The sequence below is a fragment of the Lotus japonicus genome, chromosome 2, assembly GCF_012489685.1.
Source record: "Lotus japonicus ecotype B-129 chromosome 2, LjGifu_v1.2".
Lineage (NCBI taxonomy): Eukaryota > Viridiplantae > Streptophyta > Magnoliopsida > Fabales > Fabaceae > Lotus > Lotus japonicus.
In genome coordinates this window covers 68,047,494-68,069,106 of record NC_080042.1, presented here as the reverse complement: position 1 = coordinate 68,069,106, position 21,613 = coordinate 68,047,494, and the positions used below count along the sequence as shown (strand labels likewise).

At 35.3% G+C, this 21,613-nt stretch overlaps 2 protein-coding genes across 2 annotated transcripts; one reads left to right on the top strand and one right to left on the bottom strand.

Annotated features, from left to right (window-relative positions):
• The first annotated feature begins 7,392 nt into the window (after positions 1-7,392).
• On the top strand, positions 7,393-15,763 carry LOC130739024 (putative ABC transporter B family member 8). Its single transcript, XM_057591238.1, is given in 10 exon segments — positions 7,393-7,783; positions 7,994-8,048; positions 8,347-8,525; positions 8,757-9,214; positions 11,471-12,011; positions 12,176-12,355; positions 12,830-13,987; positions 13,989-14,117; positions 14,235-14,650; positions 15,153-15,763. Coding segments are annotated over 10 exon segments (3,690 nt in total). The 5' UTR covers positions 7,393-7,567; the 3' UTR covers positions 15,511-15,763.
• A 149-nt stretch (positions 15,764-15,912) lies between these two features.
• Positions 15,913-21,185, bottom strand: LOC130739025 (pseudo histidine-containing phosphotransfer protein 5-like). Its single transcript, XM_057591239.1, has 7 exons — positions 21,074-21,185; positions 18,293-18,358; positions 17,437-17,570; positions 17,201-17,275; positions 17,034-17,105; positions 16,840-16,912; positions 15,913-16,345 (listed from the first exon to the last, which is right to left on the bottom strand). Exons 2-7 carry the CDS (start codon positions 18,353-18,355, stop codon positions 16,268-16,270), a joined length of 495 nt encoding a protein of 164 aa, XP_057447222.1. The 5' UTR covers positions 18,356-18,358; positions 21,074-21,185; the 3' UTR covers positions 15,913-16,267.
• Between the last annotated feature and the right edge of the window lie 428 nt (positions 21,186-21,613).

The window sequence follows — 21,613 nt, the reverse complement described above, 5'->3', positions numbered from 1 at the left end:
AAAGTGCGTGCACTTTTAAGGGGGTTTGTCACACACTTCTAAAGTGTGTAACCACGCACTTTTAAAGTGCGTTTAATTGCAGAAAAAATTTAAAACGACAGAGAATCAACTCCATAATGTTTGAAATTTTAAAAAATGACATAAGATGGAGTTTGTGGTGGTGGTGGCGGCGGTGGTGGTGGTGGTGGCGGCGGCGGTGGTGGCGGAGATGGTTGGTGGTGGTGGCGGGTGGTGGTGGGTGGAAGAAATAGGAAAGAGGTCAGGAGTGGTGTGATGATTTTTTTTTGTCATTAAGGGTAGTTTAGTATTTTTGCACTTTTTGAGGGGTCTAAATAGCTGTGGGTGGTCTGAATAACAATTCCCTTAATTATATCCAACAAATAACTAATAAAGTTTTGTTCATAGGTAAAAACACACTTCCACTTTAATACATATGAAAAGCGAAAAAGAAAAATAAGAAATGTGAAGAATGATGGGATATGAATAAAAGTGAAAGAGAAATAGAAAGAGAATAGAAATGAGATAAGAAAAAATAAGGTATTGAATAAATCACAACTCAACAAATAATACTACTAAAACAACTCTATTTTCTGCTCGTGGGCCAATCTACATAGATATGCGGACTTTTTAGGCATGAAAATTAAATTTGTGCACAGCCTTTGTAATTAATTAGCTTATGCGAACCTAACCTATCCTTAGGTGTAGGATGGGAATTCTACATAATTAAGTTTCAAATTTAGCTACATGGAGAAAATACAGGAAATCATGGGTAGTGTTTGGAGCAAATGGGATTTAATGGAGTAAAGTGAGTTGACGGAGTGGTTTAACATGTACACTTTATCATTAAGTAATTAGTTGAGTTTGGATTCTTTGAGGATGGAAAAAAACTCATTATAGCTAGCTTCCTGTTGAGTTTTGAGCTCCTTTCCGATGTGGAGAAACATCTAATATGTGTAAGTCCACTTGTCTCACTTAAACCTAGGGGATATGGGTCATATTAGGGCAATATATTGTTTTCGTTTTGGCAAGAGAAGCAACATAAAAATGAGACAGAAGAGAAACCATTTTTTACACAAACTCAGAGCAACCGTAAGAGATTAGTCATTGCGTTTCGCTCATTGTTGGGTCAGGCTGACATTTGGACACTAGGCTCGCAACATCTGGTTCTTCGATCTGAACAGTTGGAGCGGTGAGAAAATGTCTAAGGTGGGAGAAGTGGGGCCCTAACAACAACGACGTTCACTCTCTAGTTCTTTTTCTTATCATAGTTCTCTATTCTAAGCTTGTTGCTTTGTTCTTAGGCTAATTTTTTAGCACGTTTTTGTGTCATGAAAGAGAATATTTTGAACCTTTATTTTAATCATAGTGGAGCTTGATTGACTGCATTGTGCTTGTGTTTTTACTTCTCACATTGAGAAAATTTTCCATGTTAAAGTCTTGGTGTCTCTTTGTGTGTGGTATGTAGTTGTTGTTGTTATTTGTTATTTCTCCTCACAGATTCTCGCAAGTTTAAAACTTATAATCAACTACATATTGCTCTGTTTGAGTTTTTCTTGTTAGTGTGATGTATTATCCATCAGAGTTGTATCAGAGTCCATGATTGGTGCGATGACTTTTTGTATCAAAAGTATTTCCAATGGTGTGTCTCGTTGACGAACGATGAAGCGTACGATGGTGCCAGTGTTGATAGCTTGCGCTAATGGGGAGCATGACATTTGAGTGGAGAATGTTCACAGGTCATCAAGTGTGAGTTGAAGCACCACATTGGTTAAGAGTGGGTGAGTTGAAAATGCGTTACAATTTTGAGTAGAGATTGGTATCAAAATCTCTATGCGGTCTTTGGTGTTGACTCACTGGTGCTTTAGACTCCTCCTGACTCCCCAACAAGTAGTATCAAAGCTATTTGGTCAGAGGTTGTTTGACTTCTTGAATAATATAGGTAAATAAAATTAGAATGGTTTGTTTGAATAACACTGGTTATCAATTGTGGAAGGAAAAAATGAAGAATTTTCTACTTGTGAAGAATTTGCATCTTCCTGTGTTTGCTACCCAAAAGTCAGAATATAAGTATGATGAGGATTGAACTTTTGAACATCAAAAAGTTTGCAGTTTTATTCAGCAATGTGTAGAAGACAATGTCTATAATGACATTGCTAATGACACATGCAAGGTCCTTGTGGATGAATATGGAATCTTTATATGCTTCTAAATTAGTTAATAGTAAATTTTATATTTTGATAAGCCAGGTAATTATACTAAATTGTTTTTGTTGAATTCCTTAATGATTTTGAGGTACAAGGAGAGTAGTTCTAATTATATCTCTTAAATGATTTTAAGGACTCATAGATCAATTGTCAAGAATGAGTATCAAGGTTGATGGTGAAGTGTTAGGACTATGTCAACTGAATACTCTACCAGATATTTGGGAGACATTTCAGGACCAAGTCGACCTGCCATGTAACATTTTTAAGTAAATTTTTATTCTCAGAATACACATTTTTGTTTTTATCCCTTGCACATGATTTTTTTTGTGTGTTTTTCATCCCTCCAAAATTATTAGTTTCGTTTTTAGTCATTGACATTAAAATTTCCTTACAACTTTGTTAGAAGCGCATGTGGATGCTGACATGTGGAGTTTTTATATTTTTTATTACATTTGAATTACACAAGGAATATAGACCACTACACACACCCTCTCCCAATAACCCCTCCCCCACGACTCCCTTTCTCTCCCCCACCCCCCTTTCCACCTTTCCCCCATTTGCTCTCACCTCTTCCTGCATGGCTCCCCATCTCCGCCGCTATCAGCCACCATATCCTTCCCCTTCCACACTCACCATTTCTCCTTTCCCCACTACTCCCCCTTGTTGAACGATACTTTTACCAACACCATTACTACTATCAAATACTTTATGATTCGATCGTAGTATAGTATCGAGTTTTCATTTCTGATGAAATTGATAAATACAATATCTCTCTCTAGTTAAATTACTTAAGCAATGACATTTCCAAATGAATGTTGATTGTTTGGTAATCAAATGCACATATAAAGTAAACAAAGCGAGAATAATAGGTACTGGTATCAATGAGAGAAAACTGTTGGAATTTGAGTTCACCATTTAACTGCTTAACATCTTATAGTCCTATATGCAAATTCATTCCTATTTGTGATTCATGTGCTCCATTGCTACCCTATTTCATTGATTCTCACATGAGTGGACAACTGTAACCCACTTTACTAAATATTAATTCCTCACATTAGTGGATATTTGACTCACATTCCTAAACATTGATTCTTACAAATATATGGTCCTTCATTCATTTATGTAACATATTATTCATTCTTAGCATTCCCTTAGTTCTTATAAGAATCATTTGGATTCTCTTTTTGCTCATTCATTGACGTGAGCGTCAGAGTGTCTTCTGCAGGTAATCTCCCTACGCTTGAAGCTAGCTCCACCTCTCTCTCAAAGTAACTCATAACAGTGTTCCACCACCGAGCACGATAAGAGAAGCAATCCAAATCTCAAGAAGAACAAAAATTCAACATCAATGACTAAAAACTAAACAGGCTATTTTGGAGGATGAAGAAGCACAAAAAATATTTGCCAGGAATAAAAATGAAAATTGAGTATTTTTTAGGGCCCAAAAAACTTACTAAGCCTTTAAAATAATATTAAAGTGAAGCAATTGAGAACAATAAGCTTTTTTTTTGTTTTGAAATAAGCTAGCTCATGAAATACATTGAGTTAAGTCTAATTAAGTAAGTTGCACATGCATACACCGAAATTCAGGAAGTAAACTGAATAATATATCAAATGGGTTACATATGTTGAATAGAGTAATGATTTATTCATACTTCATTTTCTCTTTTTATTTTCACGCATTTTTTTTAATCTTTCTCTGCATAATCTATCACATCGCATCTTTTTTCTCTTATCATTCCTCCACGGTGAAGGTAGAGAAGAGAGGGGAAGAAAACATAATTCATGTTGAATATGTAGTGGTATGTATTTCAAGAATTGTTATGATAGAAAATCAACCATATTTTCAAGAATTGTTATGTTAGGAAATTTTTCCCATGTAAAAAAAAACAATTAAAGGAAAAGCTAGCTTTAGAAGGGACTGCTGGCCGAATAAAAAGATGATCTTAATATGCTTAAACAAGAATGGAATAAAGTGGTTTGGTGATCCATTGAATGATAGTAAAAGCATCGGAAGTGAAATGAGATATAAAAGCATAGTAAGGGATCAAATTAATAAATATTTTATGAAATAATTTTCATAAGGAATATAGCCAAAGGACTAATGAATTTAGCTGAAAATCTGTACAAAAAATTTAACTGAAAATGAGGATATTGATTAGTAAATGCAAGCATATTGCAAAAATACTCAAGATATAGACAATGTGAAACATATGTGCCTAAGAATAAATTTTCTCTGAATGTGAGAATTATTGTAGACAAGACTAGAGATTTGATGCGCAATACAGGGTACAATGTTTCTGAACCAAATTTTAGAGATGTCTGGGAAGTGGGAAGGAATATCAAAACAAAAGTAGATTATAACATAAATTTAATATTCGAACCAAACATGCATATAATATTATTAAAGGATCGTGAGAAATCCTACATGCGCGTTTATTTTTTGGTTCTGTAATTAGTCTTTTGAGTGCGTCACAATAAAGAGAAAAAGAGAAGGAGGTCCAAAACAGACAGCTATGAAAATGTTGGAATTATTATCTGTTTCAAGCAAGTTTGACCTGGCAGCTTAATTACTTATCAGGGAAAGTAGAATGCTTTGTGAAGATATCTTCCTCCATGCTTCTCAGAAACACAAACGTTGTTGCATAGATACAATTCATAATTGATTGCCATATTTTATTTCATCTGCTGGTTAAAGTGCTTTAATTTCATTAAAATACAATTCATATTTTGTGTCCCCTAAAAAAGAAATTAAAAAGAGACCACACAATTGGAATAAAATTTGCCTGAGTTGTTTATAAATTACTATAAATCAATAATCTTCTACTTCATTTTCGATTCACAAGAATAATGTTAATAAGCAACTCAAATTAAAAAAAAAAACCACCATTGTAATGCTCCTGGCACCTTTCATTTGGCTACATTTTACAAAACCTATTAATGAAATAAATAACAAAACTAAGAGCTCGTTTAATATGTTGCATAATATAACAACTGATAAAATTTTAATACTATATAACGTTTGCTCATATACTATATAGCTTATCATTTCGTTTAAATTAATATAAAAATGAAGATGGTGTTAGTAGGTGCTAAAGATGACGATGGCGGCCGAGGTGGCTGCAATAATGGCAGTGGCAGTGATGGAGGGTGGTGGCTGTAGAGGTGGCAGCGGTGATGCTGAGTGGTCGTTAGGGAGGCTGCGGTGGAGGAGGTGGTGGTAGCAATGGTGGAGGGTTGTGTGACAGCGACAGTGGTGGTTTAGGTGGTGGCGGCAGCACCGGTGGTGTTTTAAGTGATGATGATGCTAGTCGCGGTGGTAGTGGTGGTGGGTGGCGGCTGTGGTGGCAGTAGCGGTAGCGATGACGACAACAACGGTGGTGGCAGTAGTGAAGGCGGCAGAGGTGGTTGTGGAGGAGGCGACAGTGGTGGTGGTGGAGGGTGGTAGACAGTGGTGGTAGCAATGGTGGAGGATGGTGTGGTGGCGATGTTGGAGGATTGTGGTGATGACTTATACGTCACACTCTTATCATGCCTTATCTATCATATGTAGGATGGATCAAATATAATAATTCATTATTTTAATGTATAAGAGGGGATTGATGTATAAGACTATACAATACAATCTTAGCACTAAATAATTGATAAGTCCATAATGTATTGTATAAGCTTATACTATCATGCATAATACGGCGTGTCAAACGAGCCCTTAAGTGCTGGTTTGGTTTTTTTTTTTCAGATTTTATTTGGCATTACTTCAAATTGATGAGATCCATTTTGCTAAGTGCTTGAGGTATCTATGTACATGGCTATCGTGTTGGCTTAGCAATAACCCTAGCATCGAGTTGCTAAGCGATTCAGGATGGATGAGAACGTGATATATCCTAAACTATATGGCAACTTGATGTGAGGGCATAATACATACCAGCTTAGAGACTCTAAAAATGCGAGCAAATGATGGTAACTTATTAAAAAAAATTGTATTGTAAAACAACATTAGCATGATTATTTTGACACGCATCTGTGACAGTGCTTTAATCAATACATTACACACAACATATGACTTATATACAAGTGATTGTCTGGCTAATTAACTTAAAGAACTAAGTAATTAACAAATCTAATAGATGATAACAAGCTAAATAACTCCATCAATAACACATTTGTCATATTGTACATGGGTTGGGGAACCCCTTGTGCACCCATTTCATTTATAATACATATATTAATTTGCTGATAAAAAAAGATAACACATTTGTCATGTGTCTAATACAATACTTTCGACATGTTTAACGTGAGTTGCAATTCTGCTAATTAAGCCGATGTTAAAATAGTTGCAGCGCCAACTTTTGCCTCATTAGTGGCAGCCTGTTATTCTTATTTGTGGAAGGTATAGATATAGTGAATGATGTAATATGGAAATGAGATGAAGATAACGTTGGGTGTCGATGAATTAGGGTTGTCTAGCGTCCAACACATGTGTTCGAGGGTGGATATGTATACATTGCTACCAAGTTGCTGCGAATTAGTTGCGATAATAGCAAATTTGCAACTAATTTTCGAACAACTATTTTACTCTTCTTAAGTTACAAACATTATTTCACAGAATTACAAATATACGTTAACAAATTTTAATTAAGTAATGTACCGGCACATCACCGGACATGTGGTAGAAGCTAGACAAATCCCAATGAATCAAAACCCTAATTTGATAAAATATGAAATGGATCTGCAATCCAAAAATTGGCCCACATTTTGATACATATACCCCAGTACTCTATTAAATATTAGTTAAGGACAAGGTGCCTTCACGGGAGAAGGGATATTAAGACCTGAAGTGAGCATTTATAAAATAGAAAAGGGTTGCAATAAACCGACCATATATGGCCAAAGTGATCTCAGATTAGAGTACAATAGTAATTATATATAATTATACTAATTGAAAGAAAGGGGGAGAGCGAGTGCTATGATGGCTAATTGACCATCCTCATCATAGTCCAGAAGGGGTTGTCTCATGCCTCATGGGACTTTAAGGGAAAAATAAATGATACGCCAATTAAGCATAAAAACATCTCTAACAACCCCACATAAAGCCTATGACATACATGGAATATGCTACTCACTCTTTTGGAGCCTTGACACACTTTTGGCACTTATATAAGCAGTGTGCTGAAATTGACACCTTAATCAATGCACCAAACAATTCCTTCATAATTCACCTCTCTCTCTCTCTCTCTCTCTCTCTCTCTCTCTCTCTCTCTCTCTCTCTCTCTCTCTCTCTCTCTCTTCTTTGTTTCCACACATTGACAAAGAAGGTCCTCTAGATCACACTGAAGGAGGAAAAAGAGTTAAAAAAGGGTGAGATGAGGAAAATAGATGAGGGAACCTCCTCCATATGCATCATTTTGAGATATGGTGATTGGATTGATTTAGTGCTCATGCTAATGGGTGCTTTGGGAGCAATAGGAGATGGCTTGTCCACAAACGTTTTGCTCCTGTTTGCTAGCCGTATCATGAACAGCTTAGGTTATAAAAATAACCAACAAGTTAGTGGCACTTCCATGACTGAGGTTGAAAAGGTATGTGCCTAATGACTACCTAGCTATCTCATCTTCTAATACCATGTTTAGATCAGATTACTTTTTCTTTCACAAACTTACTTCTAAGTTCTAATATCTTCTCCTATACCAGGTTTCCAAACACACGCTAATTAACATGTGATCTGTTATTAGTATCACCAAGTTGTATTAAATTCTCATTTTTCTTCTTCTTTGGTTTGTTGTTTTCAGTGCAGCTTATATTTTGTCTACTTGGGATTAGCAGCTATGGTGGTTGCTTTCATGGGTAATCCAAACTCAAACCTTTGTTTTAATTTGAGGAAAATTTTGTAAACGCTTTAATAAGCATGAAAAACAGAAATTAGTTTTCACATTATCCAGAATTGCACTTAACTAGGTCACATCCTAATTAGTTTTCACATGTATTTGCTCATTTCTAGTATGAAACCCTAAAAGATAGAGGTTTATTTAAAAATAATAAACCCAACTAAGCTAAATCAGGCATCTACATGTTCTCTAATATTAATTAAGATAGATATACTTATAAGAATGTATAGATCACTAAATTGATTTGATGGTTGCAGAAGGGTATTGTTGGAGCAAAACAAGTGAGAGGCAGGTGTTGAGAATTCGCTACAAGTATTTGGAAGCTGTCCTCCGACAAGAAGTGGGGTTTTTTGATTCACAAGAAGCAACTACTTCAGAAATCATTAATAGCATATCAAAGGACACTTCTCTTATACAAGAAGTTCTAAGTGAAAAGGTGCTCAATTTAATTTCCGGCCTTAATCTCAAATCCGAGTATTGTGTATGGAAAAACAATATCTAACCCCACTAGGACGCAAATATTCCCGACTCGAACATGATTGTTTCTTGAGAGGATACTTGTGTCACACCAAAAATATATATAGCAATTCAACATTTTCTATACAATGTCTTCTAATTTCTCATCCTTTTCCCCCCTTTCCATCTTGGTTTAATTTCTCATCATCAGGTGCCCCTATTTTTAATGCACTCATCATCATTCATCTCTGGGGTTGCATTTGCCACCTACTTCTCATGGAGGCTGGCTTTAGTAGCATTCCCATCGCTGCTCCTGCTTATCATCCCCGGCATGATTTATGGCAAGTACCTCATCTACTTGTCAAAATCGTCTGTAAAAGAGTACGGCAAGGCAAACGCCATCGTTGAACAGGCCTTAAGCTCTATCAAAACAGTGTATTCGTTCACCGCGGAGAAGAGAATCATGGGGAGATATTCAGATATATTGGATAGAACTTCAAGGCTTGGGATTAAACAAGGCATAGCTAAGGGTCTTGCTGTGGGAAGCACAGGGATCTCTTTTGCAATATGGGCTTTTCTTGCTTGGTACGGGAGCCGTTTGGTCATGTACAAAGGTGAAAGTGGAGGAAGAATCTATGCAGCAGGCATTTCCTTCATCATGAGTGGACTGTAAGTAGATAGTTCCTTAATTTTCATTAAATTTCCATCTTGGTCTCCATCCATGACAATTTGGACCCTCTGCGGCAGCAAAGGTTCTCTACAGCTCCTTGCTGCACAACATGGCACACAACATCATATTATTAGTTTCTACACATTAAAGGAAAAATGAATAAAGATCGTAGATTCATTTTTAACATCAAAATCAATTTCATTCATAAACAAGAAAATCACTTATGAAAATAAACCCAAAACTTAACTTCTCTTTTACAACCTTATTTTGCTAAATAATCAGCAAAATCACTTATCTCCAGATGATTTATTTTATAATAAGACATATATTCATGTTAAATGAAGGAGGAATCCTCATTCTTAATATAATTTTTAGGATTGAGTAAGGACTAACTTGAATTTAACTTAAGTTGTTAGTTTCAAAAAAAATTAAGTTGTTCCTAAAAACAATTCTAAGTGTTTCCAACTTGGTCGATCCCAAGTTCTAAGGATATTAGTTGCAAGTGCAACAAAATCTTATATACACCAAAGGCTATAACAAAATTAATAAAAGCTAGCAGAAGTTGAGAGTCTCCATTTGTGTTTTTCTATTGTAGGGACTTATAATATCATATGCTAATATAAAGGATGGAAATAAATGTTTGCTATTTGATTAAATTTTCCAATCAACTTAGTAGCATTTTAGTGACTATAGTACAATTTAGTAGCATATAGCTTGAATTAACTTGATAATCCAATTAAATTTGGGACGCCTGCAGTAAGTTCAAGTAATATAATTTTTAGAGTTAAAACTACAGTCTGAATCTAACATAAATTAAAGCAGTCTGCATTGACAATTTGACATGATTTCCTTTAGGGAAAAGGGGATTATAAAATAATTAGTTTAAATTGCTTAAATAATGTGAATGATGAGAACGGAATCTAGCCGCTCCAGAAAAGTGTTTATCTTTATCTTTCACTAATTAATGTGCCAATTGCCAAATATTCTACTTGCCCAAAATGATCAACTTGAGGATATTCTGTTGGCAATCTTTACCCAAAAACAGGCTTCGGAAAGAAGTTCAGTGGAAATTAATGGCATTCAATGTTAGAAATTTAAACAAAGTGTTCTAAATTTATCAATAATCATCAATTAAAATAAGATTTGTTTAAATTAAATAAATAAATTATAGGGAAAATCATGATTGAACATGCAAATTAAATCATTTTCTAGATTTTATGTGCACAAATTTTTTTCAAGTAGTATTTTCTTTCCTAGCTAGTGATAGGATGTAAAGAAAAGGGGGTTTCAGGATATACATTTTCTTTTAAGAAAAGTAATGCTTTTAAACTTTTTTCTTACTTTGTTTCATTTTAAAATAAAAAAGACATTTAGTGTTTATACAGTAAAAATATTTTATAATACCACTTTAAAAGAAATGACAGTTTACATGCTATTTTTTTTTTCATTTTGATGATCGTTATGTAGTACTACTAATTATTTCTGCTTGAACCTATCATGATTTTTTTATTACATTGGAAAGATAAATTGCACTTGCCAGGAATCAATTTCTGGACCTCCCCTACCCAACCTATATATCTCCTAACTCCTACCACTTGAACCTATCATGATGATCAGGTTGACGACAATGAAAAAATTATCATATATAATGGCACTTAGAAAAGAAAATAATGAATCTCAAAATTGCCTCATTAAATTAACCTCTCCTTCATATATTATATATATCATCAATAACTTCAAATGACAATATTATTCTTGATTTTTTTTTTACTGGATAAACAGATTACAATCTCCCGAAATAAATAAATAAATACAATTTCAATCAAAATTAATCGTCTATGTAAATACAAAGTCTGCTTAAGAGAAAATTTACTCAATCAAGCCTCATAAAAAGAATGTTAGCTATATTGGAAATTAACTTACGTCATTTTATTTTTTCACTACTGAAATTAGAAACAAAAAGAATAAAATATTGTGTGCATTTCCCGCGGCTGATATGAGGACTATGTTGGTAGGGGATCTGTAAATATTTTTATAAGCGATTTGACTAGTTATTCTGGAAGGATGTGTTGGCCTGTGGTGGTGATTGAAGCCAGACCCACCAAAACTTTTTTAACAAAAATAAATTAATTTATTTTTTTGACCTTTACAATGTTCCGTTACTCAATTAAACCTTTCAAAATGTTATACGTTTATCATTCATGGTGTGTGTTTTTTACTTTTTTTCCTTGCTAATTATTGAAACGTAAATGTAGATCCCTTGGAGTAGTACTTCCTGATTTGAAGTACTTCACGGAAGCATCAGTTGCAGCCTCACGCATATTTCATATGATTGACCGAACTCCACAAATTGATGGTGAAGACACAAAGGGACACATATTAGATACCATTAGTGGCAACCTTGATTTTGAGCATGTGAAATTCACATACCCTTCTCGTCCAGACACAGTTGTTCTTAACAATTTTAATCTCAAAGTGGAAGCAGGGAAAACCATTGCTCTAGTTGGTGCTAGTGGAAGTGGCAAATCCACTGCAATAGCATTACTGCAAAGATTCTATGATGCTGATGAAGGTGTTGTGAGGGTTGATGGTGTGGACATAAAGAGTTTGCAGTTGAAATGGATAAGAGGGAAAATGGGACTTGTGAGTCAAGAACATGCAATGTTTGGAACATCCATTAAGGAGAATATTGTGTTTGGGAAGCCTGATGCTACCATGGATGAAATTGTAGCTGCAGCTTCAGCAGCCAATGCTCATAACTTCATAAGGCAACTTCCTGAGGGTTATGAAACCAAGGTAAGTTACTAGTCTCAACTCTCAATATCTTCAATGCAATGTGAGATTTCTTAAATTCGTACAGTCATGCAATCTGAGCCGTTCGATTAAGATCATTCGGCTCGAATTTTAAACTTAAATCAAACGAAAATAGGCAGCTGCTAACTTAGTGTATTGTTAACTAGATTGGAGAAAAGGGAGCACTTCTTTCAGGAGGGCAAAAGCAGCGAATAGCCATTGCAAGGGCCATCATAAAGAATCCAGTAATTCTCCTACTTGATGAGGCAACCAGTGCTCTTGACTCTGAATCAGAATTACTAGTTCAGAATGCCCTAGATCAGGCCTCCATGGGGAGGACTACTTTGGTATGTACAATCATCCATTTGCTCCTTAGTGAAGAACAATAACGAATTATCAAAAGTATATATTCAAATCTATACACTAAATTACTTAGAGCCTGTTTAGATACCTGATGGAAAGTATCAAAATGAGAAAATAACACATTCGAGAGACACTTGTTAAAATAACAATTACTTTAACAAAAAGTGTCTCGAATGTGTTATTTTTCCATTTCATACTTTCCCTTAGATATCCAAACGAGCTCTTAGTTCATCACACCTCAATTTTATTAAGAGGCATAACTTAACACAAACTTAATGCCTTCAATTTTAATACCATAGTGAACAAGGGTCAGTTAGGATCCAGACCAAATAACACTTATTGAAGCATATCTATGTTTTTTTAGTATATAAACTCCATTAAGTGCTCTTTAGTCAGTATCCAAACAGGATTTAAGTGCTTGAACCAAATTTAATTGCACCTCCTTTGTATAATATCAGGTTGTTGCCCACAAGCTATCAACTATTAGAAATGCAGACCTCATAGCAGTTGTAAGTGGTGGTTGCATCATTGAAACTGGTACACACAATGAACTCATCAACTCTCCTAATGCCCACTATGCAAGACTTGCAAAACTACAAACACAATTGAGCATGGATGACCAGGACCAAAATCCAGAACCAGGTGTTTTTTCTTCAGCAAGAAGCAGTGCAGGTAGACCAAGCAGTGCAAGGTCAAGCCCTGCAATTTATCCAAAGTCACCATTGCCTGATGATATTACAACCACCCCATCTCCTGTTCCTCACCCTCCACCTTCATTTCCAAGGCTTCTATCTCTGAATTCCCCTGAATGGAAACAAGGTCTTATTGGAACCCTCTCAGCTATAGCCTTTGGCTCAGTTCAACCTCTATATGCTTTAACAATTGGTGGCATGATTTCTGCATTTTTTGCTGATAGCCATGAGGAAATGAGAAAAAGAATTAGGATGTATTCTCTAATTTTCTCTTTGCTATCACTTGCTTCTATTACCCTCAATGTCTTGCAACACTACAATTTTGCTTACATGGGAGCCAAGTTAACCAAAAGGATTAGATTGCACATGCTGGAGAAGATCTTAACCTTTGAAACTGCATGGTTTGATGAGGAGATAAACTCAAGTGGAGCATTGTGCTCAAGGTTGAGCCATGAGGCTTCCATGGTGAAGTCCCTTGTCGCGGACCGGCTCTGTTTGCTTGTTCAAACCACTTCAGCTGTCACCATTGCAATGATCATCGGGCTCGCCGTGGCGTGGAAGCTTGCTCTTGTCATGATAGCAGTACAGCCACTTGCAATCCTTTGCTTTTACACCAGAAAAGTATTACTCTCTACACTTTCAACCAAGTTTGTCAAGGCGCAGAATCGAAGCACGCAGATCGCAGTGGAGGCGGTTTATAATCATAGAATTGTGACATCATTTGGCAGCATCACAAAAGTTCTGAGACTGTTTGATGAGGCTCAAGAGGCACCAAGGAAGGAGGCGAGGAAGAAGTCTTGGCTAGCTGGTATTGGAATGGGTTCTGCTCAGTGCCTAACTTTCATGACATGGGCTTTGGATTTCTGGTATGGTGGTAGTTTGGTTGGAAAGGGAGAAATCTCAGCAGGGGATGTGTTCAAAACATTTTTTTGTGTTGGTGAGCACTGGCAAGGTCATAGCTGAAGCTGGAAGCATGACTTCTGACCTTGCTAAGAGCTCAACAGCAGTAGCATCCATATTTGAAATCCTTGACAGGAAATCACTAATTCCTAAGGTATGTATAAAGCTCTTAATATATACAACTATACAATTGATTCTAAAATCAAAATCAATTCTAATACCTTATGATGTTATTGTTACCATTTAATCCACTGGTTGTTTGATTGATTAGGTTGGAGATAGCATTAATGGCATTAAGTTGGAAAAGATGAGTGGAAAGATAGAGTTGAAGAATGTTGATTTTGCTTATCCAAGCAGGGCAAGGACTCCGATTCTGCGCAAGTTTTGCTTGGAGGTGAAGCCAGGAAAGAGTGTTGGTCTAGTTGGGAAAAGTGGATGTGGGAAATCAACAGTGATTGCCTTGATTCAGAGATTCTATGATGTTGAGAGAGGTTCAGTGAAAGTGGATAACGTGGACATAAGGGAATTAGACATCCACTGGTACAGGCAACACACTGCACTCGTAAGCCAAGAACCTGTGATATATTCTGGCAGCATAAGGGACAACATTTTGTTTGGGAAGCAAGATGCAACAGAGAACGAAGTGGTTGAGGCTGCAAGAGCTGCAAATGCTCATGAATTCATATCGTAAGTATTCTCTCTGCATATATGGTATGTGCTCTCTAGTTTTAAACATTCACTGTATGAATGTGACAAATAATTAAAGTCTCATATTTTTTAGAGATATGGCCAAATAATTAGACAATCCTCACTTTAAGTTAATTTTCAGCCTAGAGTTAGTTCTGAACCCAGGAGTATGTTCGGATACAGACTAATTAGAGCTTATTGGAGTTTATCTACTAGAAAAACAATAAAAAAACTTCAATAAGTGTTCTTTGATTTGCATCCAAACGGGTTCAGGTTCTAAGTGTATGAGTAAACAGAAATTTATTGAAACATGTTATTCAATCAAACATTAGACAAAAGAATACATACAGATTAATTTCTCATCCTTAGTTTAATATTACCAAACAATAGTAATATGATCTAAGCTAGACTGACATCACAATCAATGTTGAATTACTAATTGAGTGTAATGCAATATTACTTGGCATTTAAAGAAGTGTAATTTTACTTTCTGGTAATGCAGATCACTGAAAAATGGATATGAAACTGAATGTGGAGAAAGGGGAGTACAATTATCAGGGGGGCAAAAGCAGAGAATAGCAATAGCAAGGGCCATAATTCGAAACCCAATGATACTGCTACTAGATGAGGCAACAAGTGCTTTGGATGTGCAATCAGAACAAGTGGTGCAAGAGGCACTAGATAGGACCATGGTTGGAAGAACTACCATTGTTGTGGCACACAGGCTTAACACCATCAAAGAGCTTGACTCAATTTCCTATGTGTCAGAAGGCAAGGTTCTGGAGCAAGGAACATATTCTCAACTTAGGCACAAGAGAGGTGCATTTTTTAACCTTGCCAGCTATCAAATCCAAACTTAGGTTATGTAAATTATTTTCATGGAGACATTATTGAGGAATATGATATCACCCTGAGAATGCATCATGGTCTTCTCTCAAGCCCACCTAAGAAGATTTGGGTTTGAGGCCCTCTGTTCAACTTTAAGGGCCCAGGTTTTGTACAAAAATAGGCTATCACAAGTATAGTATGATCTGGACCCGAATCCAAAATCTAAATGTTATGTGCATGTAAATTGCAATGGTTAGTTGGACCCAAAAAAAAATATTTCCCAAAGGTCTATAATTATAAGGTTGACAATAATATATATATATATATATATATATATATATATGAGACATAACAGTGAGAGGAATGTGTTATGATGAGAGGTGAGAGCGCTTAACTAGCATTATTAGATCAAAATGAATGATAGATATTGAATTTTAGTGGAACATTTCACACTATGGTGAGATTAGCTCACCCAACAGAGTTTTTTTTCCATTCACAATACTTGAAATCATGATATTTCTGAATAAAAATAAACATGTATCACTTTAACCAACCACTCAATAATAAACAAGATTTGAACACACCAAATATATTATTCTTGAGTACTTTATTAGGAATTTCAATGGGCATGGAGTAAACCCTTATTTAAAAATGGAATGCAGAAACAAGAAAACCATATAAGATTTGAGTACAGAGCAACAGATCCAGATTTAGCTAATTAAGGTGAAACAAATCAAGTCTTAAGTCACTTCCACTTCAACCGCAACACCCATACATTGCTACATATCTTCACTTGAGAGTACGATTCTCAACAGCTAGGGACTCAGGATTCTCTTCTTCCCCAGAGGACCCTTCTTGCTCAAGCAACTGCAACAATATTTATCAAATTACATATTACTTATTATATATGTTCAATTCAGTTATGTGGATTTTTTTGTCTCACTTTTTTGATGCAATTATGGAAATGGAAAAAGTAAAAGAAAAGCACAACTGAAAATCTATCATCCTTCTATAATCTCATACATTATATCTTTTTAAAAATGTAAAAAAAAAAAAACTAAAAATGAGTAACAATTTAATGTTTTCTAGAAAAAGATTTTTTTCCAGCACTTAAAAGAATTTTTTTCTAGAAAAAAGTTATTGGTGAGATGACAAATTTAACTTCTCCCAGTGATAAATTCACTTGGAAGAAAAAAATTAAAATATTTAATGTTTTCTATCGATATGTAGAATAAGTTATAAACATATTTAAATAGCCATTGTTACTTTTCAACTAACTATAATTCTTTACTTTTTTTCTCAAAAGTAAGTTTCTTAGGAGTTCCTTCAATTATAATCAGTGTGTTGTTTGTGCATCATACCTGAAAGTAAGGATCCATTTTCACCCTCAAATTTTCATCCTCTATCTTCACTTGTTCAAAAGAAGCCACGAACCTGCATAATTCATATATGGCTTAGTTAGCATGTAAGTAGAGAACAGAATTTTCAATCTTGCAATAATTTATTTGGCTAGAAGGAAATAGGGGTACAAATTGGGATCAAGTGTTATAATCACCTTTCCATATTGCCTTCTTTGAAAAAATCTATCATCTTATTAACTTCATTTGAAGTCTTCAGAGCACCAATGCTGAAAAAGTAATATTGCTCATTCTTAATTAATTGTATAAAGTCAATAAAATATGTTTTGAAGTTTAATTGGGGAAGAGGAAGAAAAGTACTTACTCCATCGCACTTCCCTTGAGTTTGAGAATAAGCCTATTCAAGTCTTTCCTTTGCTTCTCTGAAGATTCTTGGTGACTGTAAATACACAATCGATCAATTAAAAATTTATGTTGCATGTGTATGAAAATGAATATGAAAGAAATTTCAACAGAAACACTAATTTAACATTATGATGTAGTAAAAATAATATACATTAATTTTCTAGTATTAATGTGTGTTTCTGCACGTTTACTCACAGGTTTTGCTCAATTTCAGCATACTTCCTAGTTGCATCCATGAAGTACAAAGAGAAAACATCCTTAAGAAAGTTCGGCATTTCCTTGTCTTGCAAATTCTCCAGTTGTTGAAATTGGGTTGGATCCAGAAATCCCTGAAACATTTTACACAAATGCAAATTTTCATCATTTAAACATAAGTTAATAACTAAATTGAGTTATTTGTGTTTGAAAATCTCCACAAGAGACTATATTTGTCAAGTTTGTTCAATGTGTTTGCATAAGTGGTACACACAAACTCCAACTCATATCCAATAAGGAAACTATATATTATAGTTTATACTCTTTCACGATTCTAGTAATTTAAAGGCACAGTAAACAATATTGTGAATGATTTTGAGATATTGAATACAAACCTAAACAAACACATCAATCTTTGGAGATATCATGTCAAGAAAGAGAAATTTTGAATTTTAATTCTAATAAGATACATATATGCGATTGGTTAGTTTGTGAGGCGTGAAAAGGACAACCAAAAACTACAAAAAGGGGTAAGAAAATCAAATTAAGCTGAGGAAATAGCACACACGCCTCAATCTTGAGAATGCTTCAGAGAAAATTATAGTTTGATGTTTAAGACTAAATTTTATGTTGACTCACCAAAATTTCCTCCAATTTTTTTTCCATAAATAAATTATAAGTTGACATTCCACCATGGTAGATATAATGAGAGGTTTTCCTATTGTGGGGAAATCAAGCTAATATCAAATGTGAAATTTTACACTTAAATAATACTAAAAAAATCTCAAAAATGAAAAACAGAACAGAAATGAATCAAAACAACCATGTCAAAATTTGTATCAGAGAAGGAAAAAACCTCATCAAAGAAAGACTGCTTCATCATTGCGATTTTTTTCTGCAAGTCATCAGAACTCTCCATTGTCTGAATAATTGCAGGAGATATATCTGAGAGGCTTTGAATATGCAATGGTTGCCACAAAACCAAATTTATACTTATAGAATGAAATTTAGCTATAGGTACAAAGCATGTATGCGTGCATTAATTCTTAGCAAGAAAAAAGGTACAAAATATAAACACGATAATAATATAACAATATATAATAAATATAATATATAATAATATAGTTTATTATTTGAGTTAAATATAATATATTTTAAAGTTTTTATAATAAAATATACTAGATGTTGATCCCGCGTATCCCGGGTGAATAATATAGTAATATTTCTCTATTCACATTAAGTAAAATAGTATTTCCTTTGATTAAAGTTTCATTTTCAACATATTAATGAAGATATATAAAAGAAATTTCCGAAGTCAAAGTTTTCATAGGATAAAACGGACATAAGCCGCTTTACATGTGATTTTTTTTTCAGGAGTTAACTTTTGAAATTTCCACAAGATAAGTTGCTCTATCAGATGTTCAGCGTTTTTTTAGAAAGCAAAGAGTATATTGATGAGAGGACAAATATACATCGTCCTGCTTAAAAGGATAGTGAAATCCTACAAAAAGGGAGGACATCCCGAAAATCAACCCAGCCTACCAAATACAAAGGACTGAAGAAACCAAACCCCAAAAAATCCAACTAAACAAAAAGACCAACAAAGCCCCATTGAGCAACTCCCAAGAGAGCTAAAGTTAGACAAACCCACCAACATCTAGCAAGTCAACCCCTTACTCATCCTCTGCTTCCCACCTTCCCTATGAAGACTGCACGCATTAATCTGGGACCCAATTTGATTCAGAGCAACATCATTTGAACAATCATACACCATGCCCAAATAATTTGATCCCCATCAGAAGGGAACTCCTGACCCTAGTCATAACACATTGTGGCTCCGAGAACTCCTTTGGCAAAAGCATCACCTGATTCTGTTCGCTAGACTCCTCTAGAGCCGTGTCCTCTACTAAAAAATGTCACTGAAAACCCCAACTTGACGCTTCTTCTTTCTACCTCTCTTCTCTATTTTCTTGGGTCTTCCCATAGGACTTGGAGCTATTCCTTCACAGCCCCGGGGGAAGGAGGTTGGATCAACCTCCTCTTCCCAGGGAGAAGTAGACCAAAACCTCTTCTCAAACCATTATCACGGAAATACCCCAAAAGACCATATTGACCTTGAAGATCAATGACCAAGGCACCAAACATCACCGGAGAAGAAGGAATGTCCATGGTTGAGCAACCAACAAGGTTGCACACTGAAGAACCTAAGCCGGGAGCACCCATGCCAAGTGTAAAAGGGAGAAGAGGAGGAACAACAACACCAAGGGAGATATGGCTAGAACCAAGTAGGCCACGATACACCTCCCCATTCCATAAACCCAGCCGCAAAGAGAGTGGAACCAGGACATAATCTGCATTAAAAAACCAGAGGAGGAGACTGAAACGCCGCAATCTTTCCATCAGATCGCATCTCATCAACATCAATCCTAATATGTAATAGCTTCCTAACAAAATTGGTTACATCTAAGAAGGAGTTTCCTAGCTCAAGTTGCGATCATTTTAGCACAGCTGCATAGAAAAACTTCTATGCAGAAAATTTCCTGCTTCCTAGATTGTCATCCACAAAGGTAACTCAATAATTTTATAAATGACAAGGTACAGATAGTTCAAGCTAATCAACCCAGTATAATTATCCATCTAGATATTAGACATGTAGCAAAACCTTCCATCATGTCCAATCGCAATATGTCTTTCTCCACTTAAGTAATCAACCCTCAAGGGTCAATTACCAAAGTAGGGGTCATGGACAAGTCAGTTTACATGACAGAATATATGGTTCTAAATCAACTTTAGCACACATACCATTGCACTAAACTCAGGTCCTTAGTTATGTGTATGTCTATAAGAGTATACACTATGTAATAGTACTTAGGAGAAGCTTACTGTTTACCTTTAGTTATTTCTCCTAACTATTACTCTCATAAGAGTATACACTATGTAATAATACTCTTATAATGTCAAACTCAAGGTGTCCTATCTAAACTTCCCAGTTACCAGTATTGTAGAAACTTTAAGGCTATGATGTTGGTTAATGTGATCAGCAACATATTAAACATTCAATTGGGGGATGGAAGGATTAGGAGGAATCTATTTCTGCATAATATGCAGTTTCCACATTATTGCAGAACATGGGTGTGAGGAAGAGAAAATCATGCACATACTACAGTGTTATGTTGCTATCTAATTATCTATTGGGGAATTTACTTAATGATAAGTAACAAGACTCTAGGACAGCTATATAGCAGAATTCTATAGTATCACACTTCACAAAACTTTATGAGGGGTGCAATACAACAAAACTGCATTCAAAGTTCAAGGACAGATCACAGTACTAGTATCTTGCACCAAAAACTTTTTAGCAAATGGGTAGTTAGTATACTTTAATTCATTAATCAAGCCAACATACCATTATATACATAACAGAATAATGTACACTTCTCATCATTCAATCAGGACATCAGTATGAAAATTTATAACATCATCATATCATGTGAGCATCAGAAATATAGTAAAGTAAAGCAATAGATCACACAGTCCACATTCCAAATCATACACATATTTCAACATGCAATTCCAGAAAACATATCAAACAATTATATCAGACATAATTTCATGTTGAGGGTATCCCCTTCCTAACCTGATTCTCTCGTGCATGTCATAGGGGTCCAACGATCCCCAAATTCAGTACTGGTACCAGCTTCTTTTTGACTCGTGGTGGGTTCACAGCCATGGCAAATGGCGCCCACCGCCACATCCCCAAATTGGGAAGAAGATGTGGCGGTGGCGTCCTCCGCACGGTGGGGCTTGCGGCCAGCTCCTTCCTTTCACGATGGTGGTTTCTCCCTTTCATGGAGCTTCTCTGCCGAGAGGGAGTTGATGTGTGTTGGTGGTGAAATGAATTAGATATGATAGCAAATATTGCGATAATGTAGATGAAATCACTTTCACCACGTTTAAGTGATCAAACAATTTTGTTATTAAATATTCACCATGGCGGTTTATCATGGCAATTTTTTTACTTTCGGTCATGGTCGATATCCCGCCATATAACTTCCATTTACAACATAATCTGCCAGCATTTGTCATGTATAATAGGATTTTGCTTTCCTCATTCACAATTAATAAGACTGGGTAGAAGAAAGAGTTTTATACTTTACCATTAATACTAGACTCTTCT

Bases quoted from the DNA above. Each gene is read 5' to 3' on its own strand.
- LOC130739025 (XM_057591239.1), bottom strand. From the start codon at position 18,355: ATGGAGAGTTCTGATGACTTGCAGAAAAAAATCGCAATGATGAAGCAG. The intron at 17,571-18,292 runs GTTTTTTCCTTC...AAAATGTTTCAG, and splicing joins AGCAGTCTTTCTTTGATGAG to GGATTTCTGGATCCAACCCA. The intron at 17,106-17,200 runs GTAAGTACTTTT...TTACTTTTTCAG, and splicing joins CTCAAGGGAAGTGCGATGGA to CATTGGTGCTCTGAAGACTT.